The sequence below is a fragment of the Procambarus clarkii genome, chromosome 84 (assembly GCF_040958095.1).
Source record: "Procambarus clarkii isolate CNS0578487 chromosome 84, FALCON_Pclarkii_2.0, whole genome shotgun sequence".
NCBI classification, from domain to species: Eukaryota; Metazoa; Arthropoda; class Malacostraca; order Decapoda; family Cambaridae; genus Procambarus; species Procambarus clarkii.
The window spans coordinates 4166650-4182795 of NC_091233.1; the positions used below are offsets into that span (position 1 = coordinate 4166650).

The 16146-nt window shown below is 39.9% G+C and overlaps 1 protein-coding gene across 1 annotated transcript in view; it reads right to left on the reverse strand.

Moving 5' to 3' along the window:
• Nucleotides 1-16146, reverse strand: part of LOC123774836 (uncharacterized) — a 598107-nt gene that overhangs the window by 83817 nt on the left and 498144 nt on the right. The window contains exon 14 of the mRNA XM_069316494.1: nucleotides 10512-10711. Within this exon, the coding sequence (XP_069172595.1) occupies nucleotides 10512-10711 (200 nt within the window). The remainder of the gene's footprint in view (nucleotides 1-10511; nucleotides 10712-16146) is intronic.

A 16146-nucleotide genomic window follows, 5' to 3' on the forward strand; every position in this document is an offset into this window, starting at 1 on the left:
GACACAAAAGAAGGTCACTACCAAAGATACCTTACAAGCAGAACTTATTGCAGAAGGAGGAAAGAATCGAGGCAACTACAGAAGCACCATACTGTCCCCCGAGCTTAGAGCGGCAGCTAAAAGCCTTAGTGAGAACAAGGAGATAGTTGTCAGGAGAGGTGACAAGTCGCCAATATATGTCATTCTTAAAAAAGACGAATATCTGGCGAAAATGAACATCATACTCTCTGACCAAACTAAGTTCCAAAGGGTAACGAAGGACACTACAGCCGAATTAAAAGCAAAGGTCAACAAACTGATCGAAACTGTGAACGCCAAGAAATCCGGACTCCACCTGCCAAAGATCATTGGGGAATATAAACCTGGATATGCGTATGGAAATGTCAAGACGCACAAGCCTGGAAACCCACTTCGGCCAATCATTAGCCAGATACCCACACCCACGTACAGATTGGCAAAGCGACTCAACGGCCTGCTGACTCCTTATGTTCCTTGCGCCTTCAGCCTGAAGTCTCCAAAGGAATTTGTGGACTTACTGCGGGGCGCACGGGCCACAGGGATAAGAGCCTCGTTGGACGTAGAATCGCTGTTTACCAACGTACCTGTGGACGAGACAATCGGAATGATAGCCGACAGAGTGTATCGTGATCCAGCCTGTACTCCTCTTGACATGCCAGAAAGTATTCTGAGGAAACTACTCCAAGCTTGTACTAAAGAGGCACCCTTCTTGAGCCCGGATGGGCATATGTATAAGCAAGTAGATGGGGTCGCTATGGGTTCTCCCCTAGGTGTCCTGTTTGCAAACTTCTACATGGGTACCATCGAGCAAAAAGTCTTAGTCGACATGAACTTGAAACCGGCCATATACTGCAGGTATGTTGACGACATTTTTACACAGGTACCTGATGTCAGACATCTGCAGGAGCTGAAGGAGGCATTTGAGCAGAGTTCCGTGCTGCGTTTCACTTACGAGACGGAAAAGGATGGGAAGCTGCCTTTTCTAGATGTAACAGTCATGGAAAAGGGCGGAGGTTTCCACACTGCAGTCTACACAAAGGAAACAAACATAGGAATGTGCCTAAATGCCAACAGCGACTGCCCTGACAGGTACAAGAGGAGTGTTGTTAACGCATACGTCGACCGTGCTCTCAGCCACAGCTCAGAATGGAAGCAAGTCGACGAAGAACTCTGTAGGGTAAGGCAGGTTCTAGTCAATAACGGCTTCTCCAATGGTTTCATCGAAGACATCATAAGAAGGAAAGTGAAAAGCCATGCAACCTCCGAAGAGACAACTAACACAACACCTATACCCCCTATTAGACTATTTTACAGGAACTTCTTTTCCACAGCTCATAAAACAGAGGAGAGGGTCCTGAAAGATATTGTTAATAGAAACGTTATCCCTACAGACAAAAATCAGAGGATACAACTGACGATTTACTATAAAACCAGAAAAACGGCCAGCCTACTCATGAGAAACTCTCCAGACACGAAACAGAACGCTTTAAAAGAGACTAACGTCGTCTATGCCTTCAAATGCCCACTTGGGGACTGTAAGCTCCAAAAAACCCAGTATATAGGCAAGACAACAACATCTCTTTCTAGGCGTTTAACGATGCATAAACAACAGGGCTCCATTAAGGAACATATAATCTCTTCCCATAACCAAACCATCGCCAGAGAAATCCTAGTAAACAACACAGAAATCATCGATAGATACAGCGATAGCAGGCGGCTTGACGTTTGCGAGGCACTACACATCAAGAAGTCAACACCAGCAATCAACAGCCAATTATTGCACAACTATATTCTACCCACCTCAAGACTCCGCTCCAATATAGAAGCATCAAGAAATATGGACCAATAGGCTTTCTACAAACACTTCTATTCAATATCCATTGTTTCGTGTTCTGTCTTGTGTTGATACTTTTAATACCCTATTAATATCCTCTAATGCCACATCATCCTTCCCACCTCACTCAAATGTAATGCCACATCACCCTTCCCACCTCACTCAAATGTAGATATAAAATCAGGGAAATGCAAGTTCTAATCAGTTGTGTATTTGTGAAGTCTTTGAAAATGTAATAAGTTTTACGAAACGCGCCCGTGTCGCGTCAGACTAGAAATAAAAATGAATTTTGGAGAAGTGATTTTTGATTTACCTCCAACAGTGAAGCATAATGTACGAAAGATTGAGAAAATTCGTGTTAGAATTATTAATCTTACTTTTTCGGTCATATTTAATAAAATATGTCTACAGGAAAGACTGCTACCAAAATATACTAATATATATATATATATATATATATATATATATATATATATATATATATATATTTATATATTAGTATATTTTGGTAGCAGTCTTTCCTGTAGACATATATTATTAAATATGACCGAAAAAGTAAGATTAATAATTCTAACACGAATTTTCTCAATCTTTCGTACATTACGCTTCACTGTTGGAGGTAAATCAAAAATCACTTCTCCAAAATTCATTTTTATTTCTAGTCTGACGCGACACGGGCGCGTTTCGTAAAACTTATTACATTTTCAAAGACTTCACAAATACACAACTGATTAGAACTTGCGTTTCCCTGATTTTATATCTACATTTGAGTGAGGTGGGAAGGGTGATGTGGCATTACATTTGAGTGAGGTGGGAAGGGTGATGTGGCATTAACACAAGACAGAACACTAGGGGATATTAATAGGGTATTAAAAGTATCAACACAAGACAGAACAGAAACAATGGGTATTGAATAGAAGTGTTTGTAGAAAGCCTATTGGTCCATATTTCTTGATGCTTCTATATTGGAGCGGAGTCTTGAGGTGGGTAGAATATAGTTGTGCACAACAATATGCAACTGAAAACTCACCTCATCACCTCATTCGGCTATCACCTCATTTTGTCCGGTCGTGATGGTCAAGTGGATTAAGGCGTCTTGTACATACCAGTTGCGTGGCTCCTGGGAGTATGGGTTCGAGTCACTTCTGGGGTGTGAGTTTTCAGTTGCATATTGTCCTGGGGACCATTCAGGCTTGTTCGCATTTGTGTTCCTCACGTGTGCCCCAAAGAATGAGGTGATTTGGTAAAATGCTATGCCCAAGATTACTATCCGAGTGCCGGCGGTGGGGTGGTTTAAATAGCCTCGGCTATCACCTCATTTTGTCCGGTCGTGATGGTCAAGTGGATTAAGGCGTCTTGTACATACCAGTTGCGTGGCTCCTGGGAGTATGGGTTCGAGTCACTTCTGGGGTGTGAGTTTTCAGTTATATATATATATATATATATATATATATATATATATATATATATATATATATATATATATATATATATATATATATATATATATATACATATATATATATATATATATGTCGTACCTAGTAGCCAGAACGCACTTTTCAGCCTACTATGCAAGGCCCGATTTGCCTAATAAGCCAAGTTTTCCTGAATTAATATATTTTCTCTAATTTTTTTCTTATGAAATGATAAAGGTATCCATTTCATTATGTATGAGGTCAATTTTTTTTTTTATTGGAGTTAAAATTAAGTAGATATATGACCCAACCTAACCAACCCTACCTAACCTAACATAACCTATCTTTATAGGTTAGGTTAGGTTAGATAGTAGAAAAAGTTAGGTTAGGTTAGGTTAGGTAGGTTAGGTAGTCGAAAAACAATTAATTCATGAAAACTTGGCTTATTAGGCAAATCGAGCCATGCATAGTAGGCTGAGAAGTGCATTCTGGCTACTAGGTACGACATATATATACATACATATATATATATATATATATATATATATATATATATATATATATATATATATATATATATATGTCGTACCTAATAGCCAGAACGCACTTCTCAGCCTACTATTCAAGGCCCGATTTGCCTAATAAGCCAAGTTTTCATGAATTAATGTTTTTTCGTCTACCTAACCTACCTAACCTAACCTAACCTAGCTTTTTTTGGCTACCTAACCTAACCTTACCTATAAATATAGGTTAGGTTAGGTTAGGTAGGGTTGGTTAGGTTCGGTCATATATCTACTTTAATTTTAACTCCAATAAAAAAAATTTGACCTCATACATAGAGAAAAGGGTTGCTTTATCATTTCATAAGAAAAAAATTATAGTAAATATATTAATTCAGGAAAACTTGGCTTATTAGGCAAATCGGGCCTTGAATAGTAGGCTGAGAAGTGAGTTCTGGCTACTAGGTACGACATATATATATATATATATATATATATATATATATATATATATATATATATATATATATATATATATATATATATGTATGTATATATATGTCGTACCTAGTAGCCAGAATGCACTTCTCAGCCTACTATGCATGGCTCGATTTGCCTAATAAGCCAAGTTTTCATGAATTAATTGTTTTTCGACTACCTAACCTACCTAACCTAACCTAACCTAACTTTTTCGGCCACCTAACCTAACCTAACCTATTAAGATAGGTTAGGATAGGTTAGGTAGGGTTGGTTAGGTTCGGTCATATATCTACGTTAATTTTAACTCCAATAAAAAAAATTGACTTCATACATATTGAAAAGGGTAGCTTTATCATTTCATAAGAAAAAAATACAGAAATTATATTAATTGATGAAAACTTGGCTTATTAGGCAAATCGAGCCTTGCATAGTAGGCTGAGAAGTGAGTTCTGGCTACTAGGTACGACATATATATATATATATATATATATATATATATATATATATATATATATATATATATATATATATATATATATATATATATATATATATGTCGTACCTAGTAGCCAGAACTCACTTCTGAGCCTACTATGCAAGGCCCGATTTGCCTAATAAGCCAAGTTTTCATGAATTAATTGCTTTTCGACTACCTAACCTACCTAACCTAACCTAACCTAACTTTTTCGGCTACCTAACCTAACCTAACCTATAAAGATAGATTAGGTTAGGTTAGGTAGGGTTGGTTAGGTTCAGTGATATATCTACGTTAATTTTAACTTCAATAAAAAAAAATTGACCTCTTACATAATGAAATGGGTTGCTTTATCATTTCATAAGAAAAAAATTAGAGAAAATATATTAATTCAGGAAAACTTGGCATATTAGGCAAATCGGGCCTTGCATTGTAGGCTGAAAAGTGAGTTCTGGCTACTAGGTACGACATATATATATATATATATATATATATATATATATATATATATATATATATATATATATATGTCGTACCTAGTAGCCAGAACGCACTTCTCAGCCTACTATGCAAGGTCCGATTTGCCTAATAAGCCAAGTTTTTATGAATTAATTGTTTTTCGACTACCTAACCTACCTAACCTAACCTAACCTAACATTTTCGGGTACCTAACCTAACCTAACCTATAAAGATAGGTTAGGTTAGGTTAGGTAGGGTTGGTTAGGTTCGGTCATATATCTACGTTAATTTTAACTAAAATAAAAAAAAATTGACCTCATACATGATGAAATGGGTAGCTTTATCATTTCGTATGAAAAAAATTAGAGAAAATATACTAATTCAGGAAAACTTGGCTTATTAGGCAAATCGGGCCTTGCATAGTAGGCTGAGAAGTGCGTTCTGGCTACTAGGTACGACATATATATATATATATATATATATATATATATATATATATATATATATGTCGTACCTAGTAGCCAGAACTCACTTTTTGGCCCACTATGCAAGGCCCGATTTGCCTAATAAGCCAAGTTTTCCTGAATTAATATATTTTTTCTAATTTTTTTCTTATGAAATGATAAAGCTACCCATTTCATTATGTATGAGGTCAATTTTTTTTTTTTGGAGTTAAAATTAACGTAGATATATGACCGAACCTAACCAACCCTACCTAACCTAACCTAACCTATCTTTATAGGTTAGGTTTGGTTAGGTAGCCGAAAAAGTTAGGTTAGGTTAGGTTAGGTAGGTTAGGTAGTCGAAAAACAATTAATTCATGAAAACTTGGCTTATTAGGCAAATCGGGCCTTGCATAGTAGGCCAAAAAGTGAGTTCTGGCTACTAGGTACGACATATATATATATATATTTATATATGTCGTACCTAGTAGCCAGAACGCACTTCTCAGCCTATTATGCAAGGCCCGATTTGCCTAATAAGCCAAGTTTTCATGAATTAATTGTTTTTCGACTACCTAACCTAACCTAACCTACCTTTTTGGGCTACCTAACCAAACCTAACCAATAAAGATAGGTTAGGTTAGGTTAGGTAGGGTTGGTTAGGTTCGGTCATATATCTACGTTAATTTTAACCCCAATAAAAAAAAATTGACCTCATACATAATGAAATGGGTAGCTTTACCATTTCATAAGAAAAAAAATAGAAAAAATATATTAATTCATGAAAACTTGGCTTATTAGGCAAATCGGGCCTTGCATAGTAGGCCAAAAAGTGAGTTCTGGCTACTAGGTACGACATATATATATATATATATATATATATATATATATATATATATATATATATATATGTCGTACCTAGTAGCCAGAACGCACTTCTCAGCCTACTATGCAAGGCCCGATTTGCCTAATAAGCCAAGTTTTCATGAAATAATTGTTTTTCGACTACCTAACCTACCTAACCTGCCCTGACCAAACTTTTTCAGCTACCTAACCTAACCTAACCTATAAAGATAGGTTAGGTTAGGTTAGGTAAGGTTGGTTAGGTTCGGTCATATATCTACGTTAATTATAACTCCAATAAAAAGAAATTGACTTTATACATAATGAAATGGGTGCTTTATCATTTCATAAGAAAAAAATTCGAGAAAATATATTAATTCAGGAAAACTTGGCTTATTAGGCAAATCGGGCCCTGCATAGTAGGTTGAGAAGTGCGTTCTGGCTACTAGGTACGACATATATATATATATATATATATATATATATATATATATATATATATATATATATATATATATATATATATATATATATATATATATATGGGACACCATTGCACACCCTCAACCCCGACCACAAGTCCCAAAAGACCACAAGCAGGCCCACTGGGATAGCCCCATAATGGAAAAGACTGTCACAGCAATGATTGACAACGCTGATGCTGAAAACAAAGCCCGCCTCCTAGCGGTAACAGCACCCCACGCCGGAGATTTTTTATTTGCTGTGCCCAATGCAGCCCTGGGAACTCGCCTCAGTCATGACGCTCTCCGCATTGGAGTTGCCCTTCGCCTTGCCGCCCCGATCCTCACCGAACATAGGTGCATCTGCGGAACTGCGATGGCAGACCAATATGGTCGTCATGGTCTGGTATGTCGTAAATCACAGGGTAAAATCGCAAGACATGAAGAAGTCAACGACATCATCAAGAGGAGCCTCGCCACAGCCCGCTGCCCGGCACAAAGAGAACCACACTTATCCAGACCTAACGACCCTCAGAAGCGCCCTGATGGGGTCACCTTGCTACCTTGGAAGGATGGTAAGCAAGTGGTATGGGACTACACGTGCGCTGCCACACTGGCCAGTACCTACCTCCACTACAGCACACGTGAAAGCGGTGGTGCTGCTTCTTTCAGGGAATCGCAGAAAATTATTAAATACAGAGGTCTAGCACACTGCTACAGCTTTGTTCCGATCGGCTCGGAGACCCTCTGTTCATGGGGAAAATGTGCATTGAAGTTCCTGAAGGAATTGGGGGACAAATTGATCAGTGCTACAAAAGACCAGAGAGCAAAAAGTTTCTTGTTCCAGCGCCTCAGTGTTGCGATTCAGAGGGGAAATACCTGTTGCGTCTTGGGCACTAGTCCAACTTCAGAGGAATTCGAAGAAGTGTTTGACTTGCAACAATGATCGAACCCGTCTGTGACATTCATCAATGTTTCCCATTGTTGTGTTTTTCAAGAGATCCATAACCTTTAAGCACCTTTTTGCATTATTATTTTTGTATCAACCCATGTATATCTTGTAACCATCAAATGCATAATAAAGCACAAAAAATAAAAAAGGAAGGGGGTGGTAGGAGAAAAGCACACAGAAACTGTATAGGAGGGGATCTAAACATTCCCTCTAATGCGTTATGCGTGGTTTCCTCCGAGCTTATGGGTCCCCCTTCTTCCAGCTAGAGGTGGTACTCCCTTCTATATTAAAAAAAAAAAAAAAAATATATATATATATATATATATATATATATATATATATATATATATATATATATATATATATATATATATATATATATATATATATATATATATATGTCGTACCTAGTAGCCAGAACTCACTTCTCGACCTACTATGCAAGGCCCGAATTGCCTAATAAGCCAAGTTTTCATGAATTAATTGTTTTCCGACTACCTAACCTAACCTAACCTAACTTTTTCGGCTACCTAACCTAACCTAACCTATAAAGATAGGTTAGGTTAGGTTAGGTAGGGTTGGTTAGGTTCGGTCATATATCTACGTTAATTTTAACTCCAATAAAAAAAAATTTACCTCATACATAATGAAATGGGTAGCTTTATCATTTCATAACAAAAAAAATTGAGGAAATATATTAATTAAGGAAAACTTGGCTTATTAGGCAAATTGGGCCTTGCATAGTAGTCCAAAAAGTGCATTCCGGCTACTAGGTACGACATATATATATATATATATATATATATATATATATATATATATATATATATATATATATATATATATATATATATATATATATTATTAAATATGACCGAAAAAGTAAGATTAATAATTCTAACACGAATTTTCTCGATCTTTCGTACGTTTCTTTTCACTGTTGATGGTAATTCAAAAATCAATTCTCCAAAATTCATTTTTTATTTCTAGTCTGACGCGACACTTGAGCGCGTTTCGTAAAACTTATTACATTTTCAAAGACTTTAGCTTACACATACACAACTGAATAGAACTTACACATCTTCGATTTGTTTATATCTACATTTGAGTGAGGTGGATGGGGTGAGGTGGTTTTAATAGGGTATTAAATTCCTAAACACAAGACAGAACACGAAACAATGGGTATTGAATGGAAGTGATTTGTAGAAAGCCTATTGGTCCATATTTCTTGATGCTTCTATATTGGAGCGGAGTCTTGAGGTGGGTAGAATATAGTTGTGCATTAATTGGCTGTTGATTGCTGGTGTTGACTTGTTGATGTGTAGAGCCTCGCAGACGTCAAGCCGCCTGCTATCGCTGTATCTATCAATGATTTCTGTGTTGTTTACTAGGATTTCTCTGGCGATGGTTTGGTTGTGGGAAGAGATTATATGTTCCTTAATGGAGCCCTGTTGCTTATGCATCGTTAAACGCCTAGAAAGAGATGTTGTTGTCTTGCCTATATACTGTTTTTTTTGGAGCTTACAGTCCCCAAGAGGGCATTTGAAGGCATAGACGACGTTGGTCTCTTTTAAAGCGTTCTGCTTTGTGTCTGGAGAGTTTCTCATGAGTAGGCTGACCGTTTTTCTGGTTTTACAGTAAATCGTCAGTTGTATCCTCTGATTTTTGTCTGTGGGGATAACGTTCCTATTAACAATATCTTTCAGGACCCTTTCCTCCGTTTTATGAGCTGTGGAAAAGAAGTTCCTGTAAAATAGTCTAATAGGGGGTATAGGTGTTGTGTTAGATGTCTCTTCAGAGGTTGCATGGCGTTTCACTTTCTTTCTAATGATGTCTTCGACGAAACCATTGGAGAAGCCGTTGTTGACTAGGACCTGCCTTACCCTACAGAGTTCGTCGACTTGCTTCCATTCTGAGCTGTGGCTGAGAGCACGGTCGACATAAGCGTTAACAACACTCCTCTTGTACCTGTCTGGGCAGTCGCTGTTGGCATTTAGGCACATTCCTATGTTCGTTTCCTTAGTGTAGACTGCAGTGTGGAAACCTCTGCTCTTTTCCATGACTGTTACATCTAGAAAGGGCAGCTTCCCATCCTTTTCCATCTCGTAAGTGAAACGCAGCACGGAACTCTGCTCAAATGCCTCCTTCAGCTCCTGCAGATGTCTGACATCAGGTACCTGTGTAAAAATGTCGTCAACATACCTGCAGTATATGGCCGGTTTCAAGTTCATTTCGACTAAGACTTTTTGCTCGATGGTACCCATGTAGAAGTTTGCAAACAGTACACCTAGGGAAGAACCCATGGCGACCCCATCTACTTGCTTATACATGTGCCCATCTGGGCTCAAGAAGGGTTCCTCTTTAGTACAAGCTTGAAGTAGTTTCCTCAGAATGTTTTCTGGTATGTCAAGAGGAGTGCAGGCTGGATCACGATACACTCTGTCGGCTATCATCCCGATTGTCTCGTCCACAGGTACGTTGGTAAACAGTGATTCTACGTCCAACGAGGCTCTTATCCCTTATTCCAACACATTTTCAAATTACTTGTCCATCCAATAATCTAAACCAAATATGTACTTGAAGAAATTCTATTAAGTCTCAACACCTCAAACGACTGATCTCTCTCACGTTCTGTAAAGTACACAACACTTTGAGAAGACAACGACACGTTCACAACACTTTGTGAAGACAACGACACGTTCACAACACTTTGTGAAGACAACGACACGTTCACAACACTTTGTGAAGACAACGACACGTTCACAACACTTTGTGAAGACAACGACACGTTCACAACACTTTGTGAAGACAACGACACGTTCATAACACTTTGTGAAGACAACGACCAACACAAAACAATGTGTAAAGCCAACGAAAAGTGCAAAGAAAAGGAGTTGAAAACACCGAGTACAGAACCAGTTTAAAAAACAAGGACAAGTACGACACACGTTGTGAACAACAACAACAACAACAACAAGTGCTGAACAAGTTATGACGACACCTACACGAGCATAAGAGGACAACACATTCACGAGTGTGGCAACATTAAGGATCTCATATATTATTGTTGCAACACAAATATTGCAAAGTTGATAACAGAAAGATAATTTACACAGAGACATCACACAGACGTGACATCTGTCAACGAGAAAATTAACTGGAGCTTAGGTTAGTACTCCCGTTAGTTTTCTCAGTAAGATCAATGAAATAACTGTCTCTCAGAACCAAGTGTGAAATAACCACTTTATAAATATGTTAATGAATAGGTTAATTTCTCTCTGAATATTTAACTGTATCTTAATTTCTTTTACCCCATTACCGTAGCTTGGGCAAGGTGACAGCCCCATGAATATTGTACATAACCGCCTGACCTTCCACCCTAACCACAACATAGGCATTAAAGATCACCTCTTATACTAGTCTGTGCATATAACAGACTGTTGAATTATACCAGTCTGATATATCCACTGTTGAATTGCTCTCATTTGTATACACTGAAATTACAGAACGTGAGAGAGATCAGTCGTTTGAGGTGTTGAGACTTAAAAGAATTTCTTCAAGTACATATTTGGTTTAGATTATTGTATGAAGAAGTAACTTGAAAATGTGTTGGAATACACCAGAGCATTCAAATATTTCATGATTCGTTTTGCTTTTTGGTTAAACATTTTCACATTATTCATCAAGGATTTTTACCTAAACATAGTCACACACACACACAAACATTCCAGGATTAGCAGTGGGGAAGTAAGGAAGTGTTTACTAAAGTTGGATGTGACAAAGGCTATAGGCCCAGATGGAATATCCCCTTGGATACTAAAGGAAGGAGCAGAAGAACTGTGCCTGCCACTCTCCATAGTGTATAACAAATCACTGGCAACAGAGGAACTGCCAGAAATTTAGAAAGCAGCTAACGTAGTCCCGATATACAAGAAATGGGATAGACAGGGGGCACTGAACTACAGGCCAGTGTCCCAAACCTGCATACCATTGCACGCTGATAGAGAAGATTGTGCAAAGAAAGCTAGTGGAACAACTGAAGCGAAAGAACTTTGTAACACAGCATCAACATGGGTTCAGGGATGGCAGGTCCTGAATCTCAGGGTTACTTGAACTCTATGACCAGGAAATAAAAAGAAGGTGGGCAGACTGCATATTTTTGAATTGCCAGAAAGCCTTTGATACAGTACCACACAAGAGGCTAGTGAAAAAGCTGGAGATGCAGGCTGGAGTGAAAAGGAACGTACTCCATTGGATAAAGGAGTACCTAAGCAACAGGAGACGACGAGTCAGTGTCAGGGGTGAGGTCTCACATTGGCGAGACGTTACAAGTGGAGTCCCGCAGGGGTCAGTTATTGGACCTATACTGTTTCTGATATATGTAAATGATCTCTCAGAGGGTATAGACTCGTTTCTCTCAATGTTTGCTGATGATGCAAAAATTATGAGGAGGATTGAAACTGAGGATGATAGTAGGAGGCTACAAGATGACCTAGACAGACTGTGTGAATGGTCCAACAAATGGCTGTTGAAGTTCAACCCGAGTAAATGCAAATTAATGAACTAGGCAGTGGAAACAGGAGGCCAGACACAGGATACAGAATAGGAGATGAAGTACTTAATGAAATGGACAGAGAGAAAGATCTAGGAGTTGATATCACACCAAACCTGTCTCCTGAAGCCCACATAAAGAAAAACGTAGGCGGCATATGCGAGGCTGGCTAACATCAGAACAGCGTTCAGGAACCTGTGTAAGGAATCATTCAGAATCTTGTACACCACATATGTAAGACCAATCCTGAAGTATGCGGCCCCAGCATGGAGCCCGTACCTTGTCAAGCAAAAGACGAAGCTCGAAAAAGTTCAAAGGTATGCCACTAGACTAGTCCCAGAACTAAGAGGCATGAGTTACGAGGGAAGGCTGCGGTAAATGCACCTTACGACAGTGGAAGACAGAAGAGTAATGGAAGACATGATCAATACCTACAAAATCTTCAGGGTAATCGACCGGGTAAACAAAGATAAACTATTCAACACTGGTGGGACGCGAACAAGGGGACACAGGTGGAAACTGAGTACCCACATGAGCCACAGAGATGTTAGAAGGAACTTTTTCAGTGTCAGAGTAGTTAACAGGTGGAATGCATTAGGAAATGATGTGGTGGAGGCTGACTCCATACACAATTTCAAATGTAAATATGACAGAGCCCAGTAGGCTCAAGAATCTGTACACCAGTTGATTGACAGTTGAGAGGAGGGACGAAAGAGCCAAAGCTCAACCCCCGCAAGCACAAATAGGTGAGTACACACACACAGGCATCAGAGTGGCGAGATGTCACCAGCGGAGTCCCACAGGGCTCTGTACTTGGACCCATTCTGTTTCTAATATATGTAAACGATCTTCCAGCGGGTATAGACTCATTCCTCTCCATGTTTGCTGATGATGCAAAAATTATGAGAAGAATCAAGAGAGATGAAGATAGACAGAGACTACAGGACGACCTGGATAAACTGGTGGAATGGTCTAGAAAATGGCTACTATAGTTCAACGCAGGAAAGTGTAAAGTAATGAAATTAGGCGAAGGGAACAGGAGGCTGAATTCAATGTACCATTTGGAGGTCATATCCTACAAGAGTCAAACAGAGAGAAAGATCTAGGGGTTGATATCACACCGAACTTGTCCCCAGAGGACCCACATCAAAAGGACATCATCAGCGGCATATGCTAGACTGGTGAAAAATGAGAACTGCCTTTAGAAACTTGTGTAAAGAATCGCTCAGGACCTTGTATACCACTTATGTAAGACCAATCCTGGAGTATGCAGCTCAAGCCTCGAGTCCATACCTAGTTAAACACAAATCAAAGTTAGAGAAGATTCAGAGATATGCCACCAGACTGGTCCCGGAACTGAGAGGTATGAGTTACGAGGAAAGGCTAAGGAAGATTAACCTCACATCCTTGGAAAACAGAAGAATAAGGGGAGACATGAAAACCAACTACAAAATTCTCAGGGGAATTGACAGGGTTATCTTGAGGTTATCTTGAGATGATTTCGGGGCTTTAGTGTCCCCGCGGCCCGGTCCTCGACCAGGCCTGCACCCTCAGGAAGCAGCCCGTGACAGCTGACTAACACCCAGGTACCGATTTTACTGCTAGGTAACAGGAGCATAGGGTGAAAGAAACTTTGCCCATTTGTTTCTGCCTCGTGCGGGAATCGAACCCGCGCCACAGAATTACGAGTCCTGCACGCTATCCACCAGGCTACGAGGCCCCAGGGTGGACAAAAACAAACCCTTTAGAACGAGTGGAACACGAACAAGGGTAAACTTAGTACCCAGATGGGCCACTGAGACATTAGAAAGAATTTTTTCAGTGTCAGAGTAGTTAACAAATGGAATGCATTAAGTAGTGATGTGGTGGAAGCAGACTCCATACACTATTTCAAATGTAGATTTGATAGAGCCCAGTAGGCTCAGGAATCTGTACACCAGTTGATTGACAGTTGATAGGCGGGACCAAAGAGCCAGAATTCAACCCCTGCAAGCACAACTAGGTGAGTACAACTAGGTGAGCACACACGCACACAGTGTGTCTGGTGGCAACTCCCCTTACTCTTCAGTTTTCCAGGGATGTGAGGTTCATCTCCCGTAGATACAAGGCATCATTTGGGAGATGAAATACTTCAAGAGTCAGAGAGGGAGAGAAAGACCTGGGGGTTGATATCACGCCAGACCTGTCACCTGAAGCTCACATCAAGAGGATATCATCAGCGGCATATGCCAGGTTGGCTAACATAAGAACGCCCTTTAGAAACTTGTGTAAAGAATCTTTCAGAACATTATATACCACATATGTCAGAACAATCTTCGAGTATGCGGCCCCAGCATGGAGCCCATATCTAGTCAAGCATAAGGCTAAACTGGAAAAGGTTCAAAGGTTTGCCACCAGACTAGTACCCGAACTGAGGGGTATGAGCTACGAGGAGAGACTACGGGAATTAAACCTCACGTCACTGGGAAACAGAAGAGTTAGAGGGGACATGATCACCACATACAAGATTTTCAGAGGTAATGATAGGGTTATCTTGAGTTGATTTCGGGGCTTTAGTGTCCCCGCGGCCCGGTCCTCGACCAGGCCGCGGGGACACTAAAGCCTCCACCTCCAGGAAGCAGCCCGTGACAGTTGACTAACTGTCAACTGTCAACTGTTAACCTAGGTACCTATTTACTGCTAGGTAACAGGAGCATAGGGTGAAAGAAACTCTGCCCATCGTTTCTCGCCGGTGCTCGGGATCGAACCCGGGGCTACAGGATCTCGTGTCCAGCGTGCTGTCCGGTCGGCCGTCCGGCCGGCTCCCAGATAGATAAAAACAGGGTAGATAAAGGGTAGATAAAGACAGACTTTTTAACGCAAGGGGCACACGCACTAGGGGACACAGGTGGAAATTGAGTGCCCAAATGAGCCATAGAGACGTTAGAAAGAAATTTTTCAGTGTCAGAGTAGTAGACAAATGGAATGCCTTAGGAAGTGATGTGGTTGAGGCTGACTCTATACACAGCTTTAAGTGTAGATATGATAGAGCCCAGTAGGCTCAGGAACCTGTACATTAGCTGATTGACCGTTGAGAGGCGGTCAACCCAAAGGAGCCACAGAGACAATAGAAAGAACTCTTTCAGTGTCATAATAGTTAACAATTTGAATGCATTAGGCAGTGAAGTGGTGGAGGCAGACTCCATTCACAGTCTCAAATGTAGATTTGATTGAGTCCAGTAGTTTCACGAATCTGTACATCAGTTGATTGACAGTTAAAAGGTGGAGCCAAAGAGCCTAAGCTCAACCCGCGCAAGCACAACTAGGTGAGTACACACAGTGACCTGTGTGAGAGTGATGGAGAAAATTTTGAACAAAAATATCAGTAGAACATCTTGAGTGAAGAAACATTGTAACACCACCAGTACGGGTTCAGGGACGCTTAGTCATGCCTCACAGATTAATTTGAATTCCATGACATAGACATTCAAGATACAGAATTTAGACAAAGAGATTGGTGGGCAGACTGGAAATTTTTGGATTGTCAGAAAACCTTAGACTCAGTTTCCCCATGAGAGATTAGTGCATAAGTTGAAGAAGCAGGCAGGAGTGACAGGGAAGGGGAGCCACTCGACAATGGAGTACCTATGCAACAAAAGACAATGAGTTACCGAGAGGGGTGAGATCTCAGAGTGGCGCGATGTCACTGGCAGAGTCCCACAAGGTTGAGTT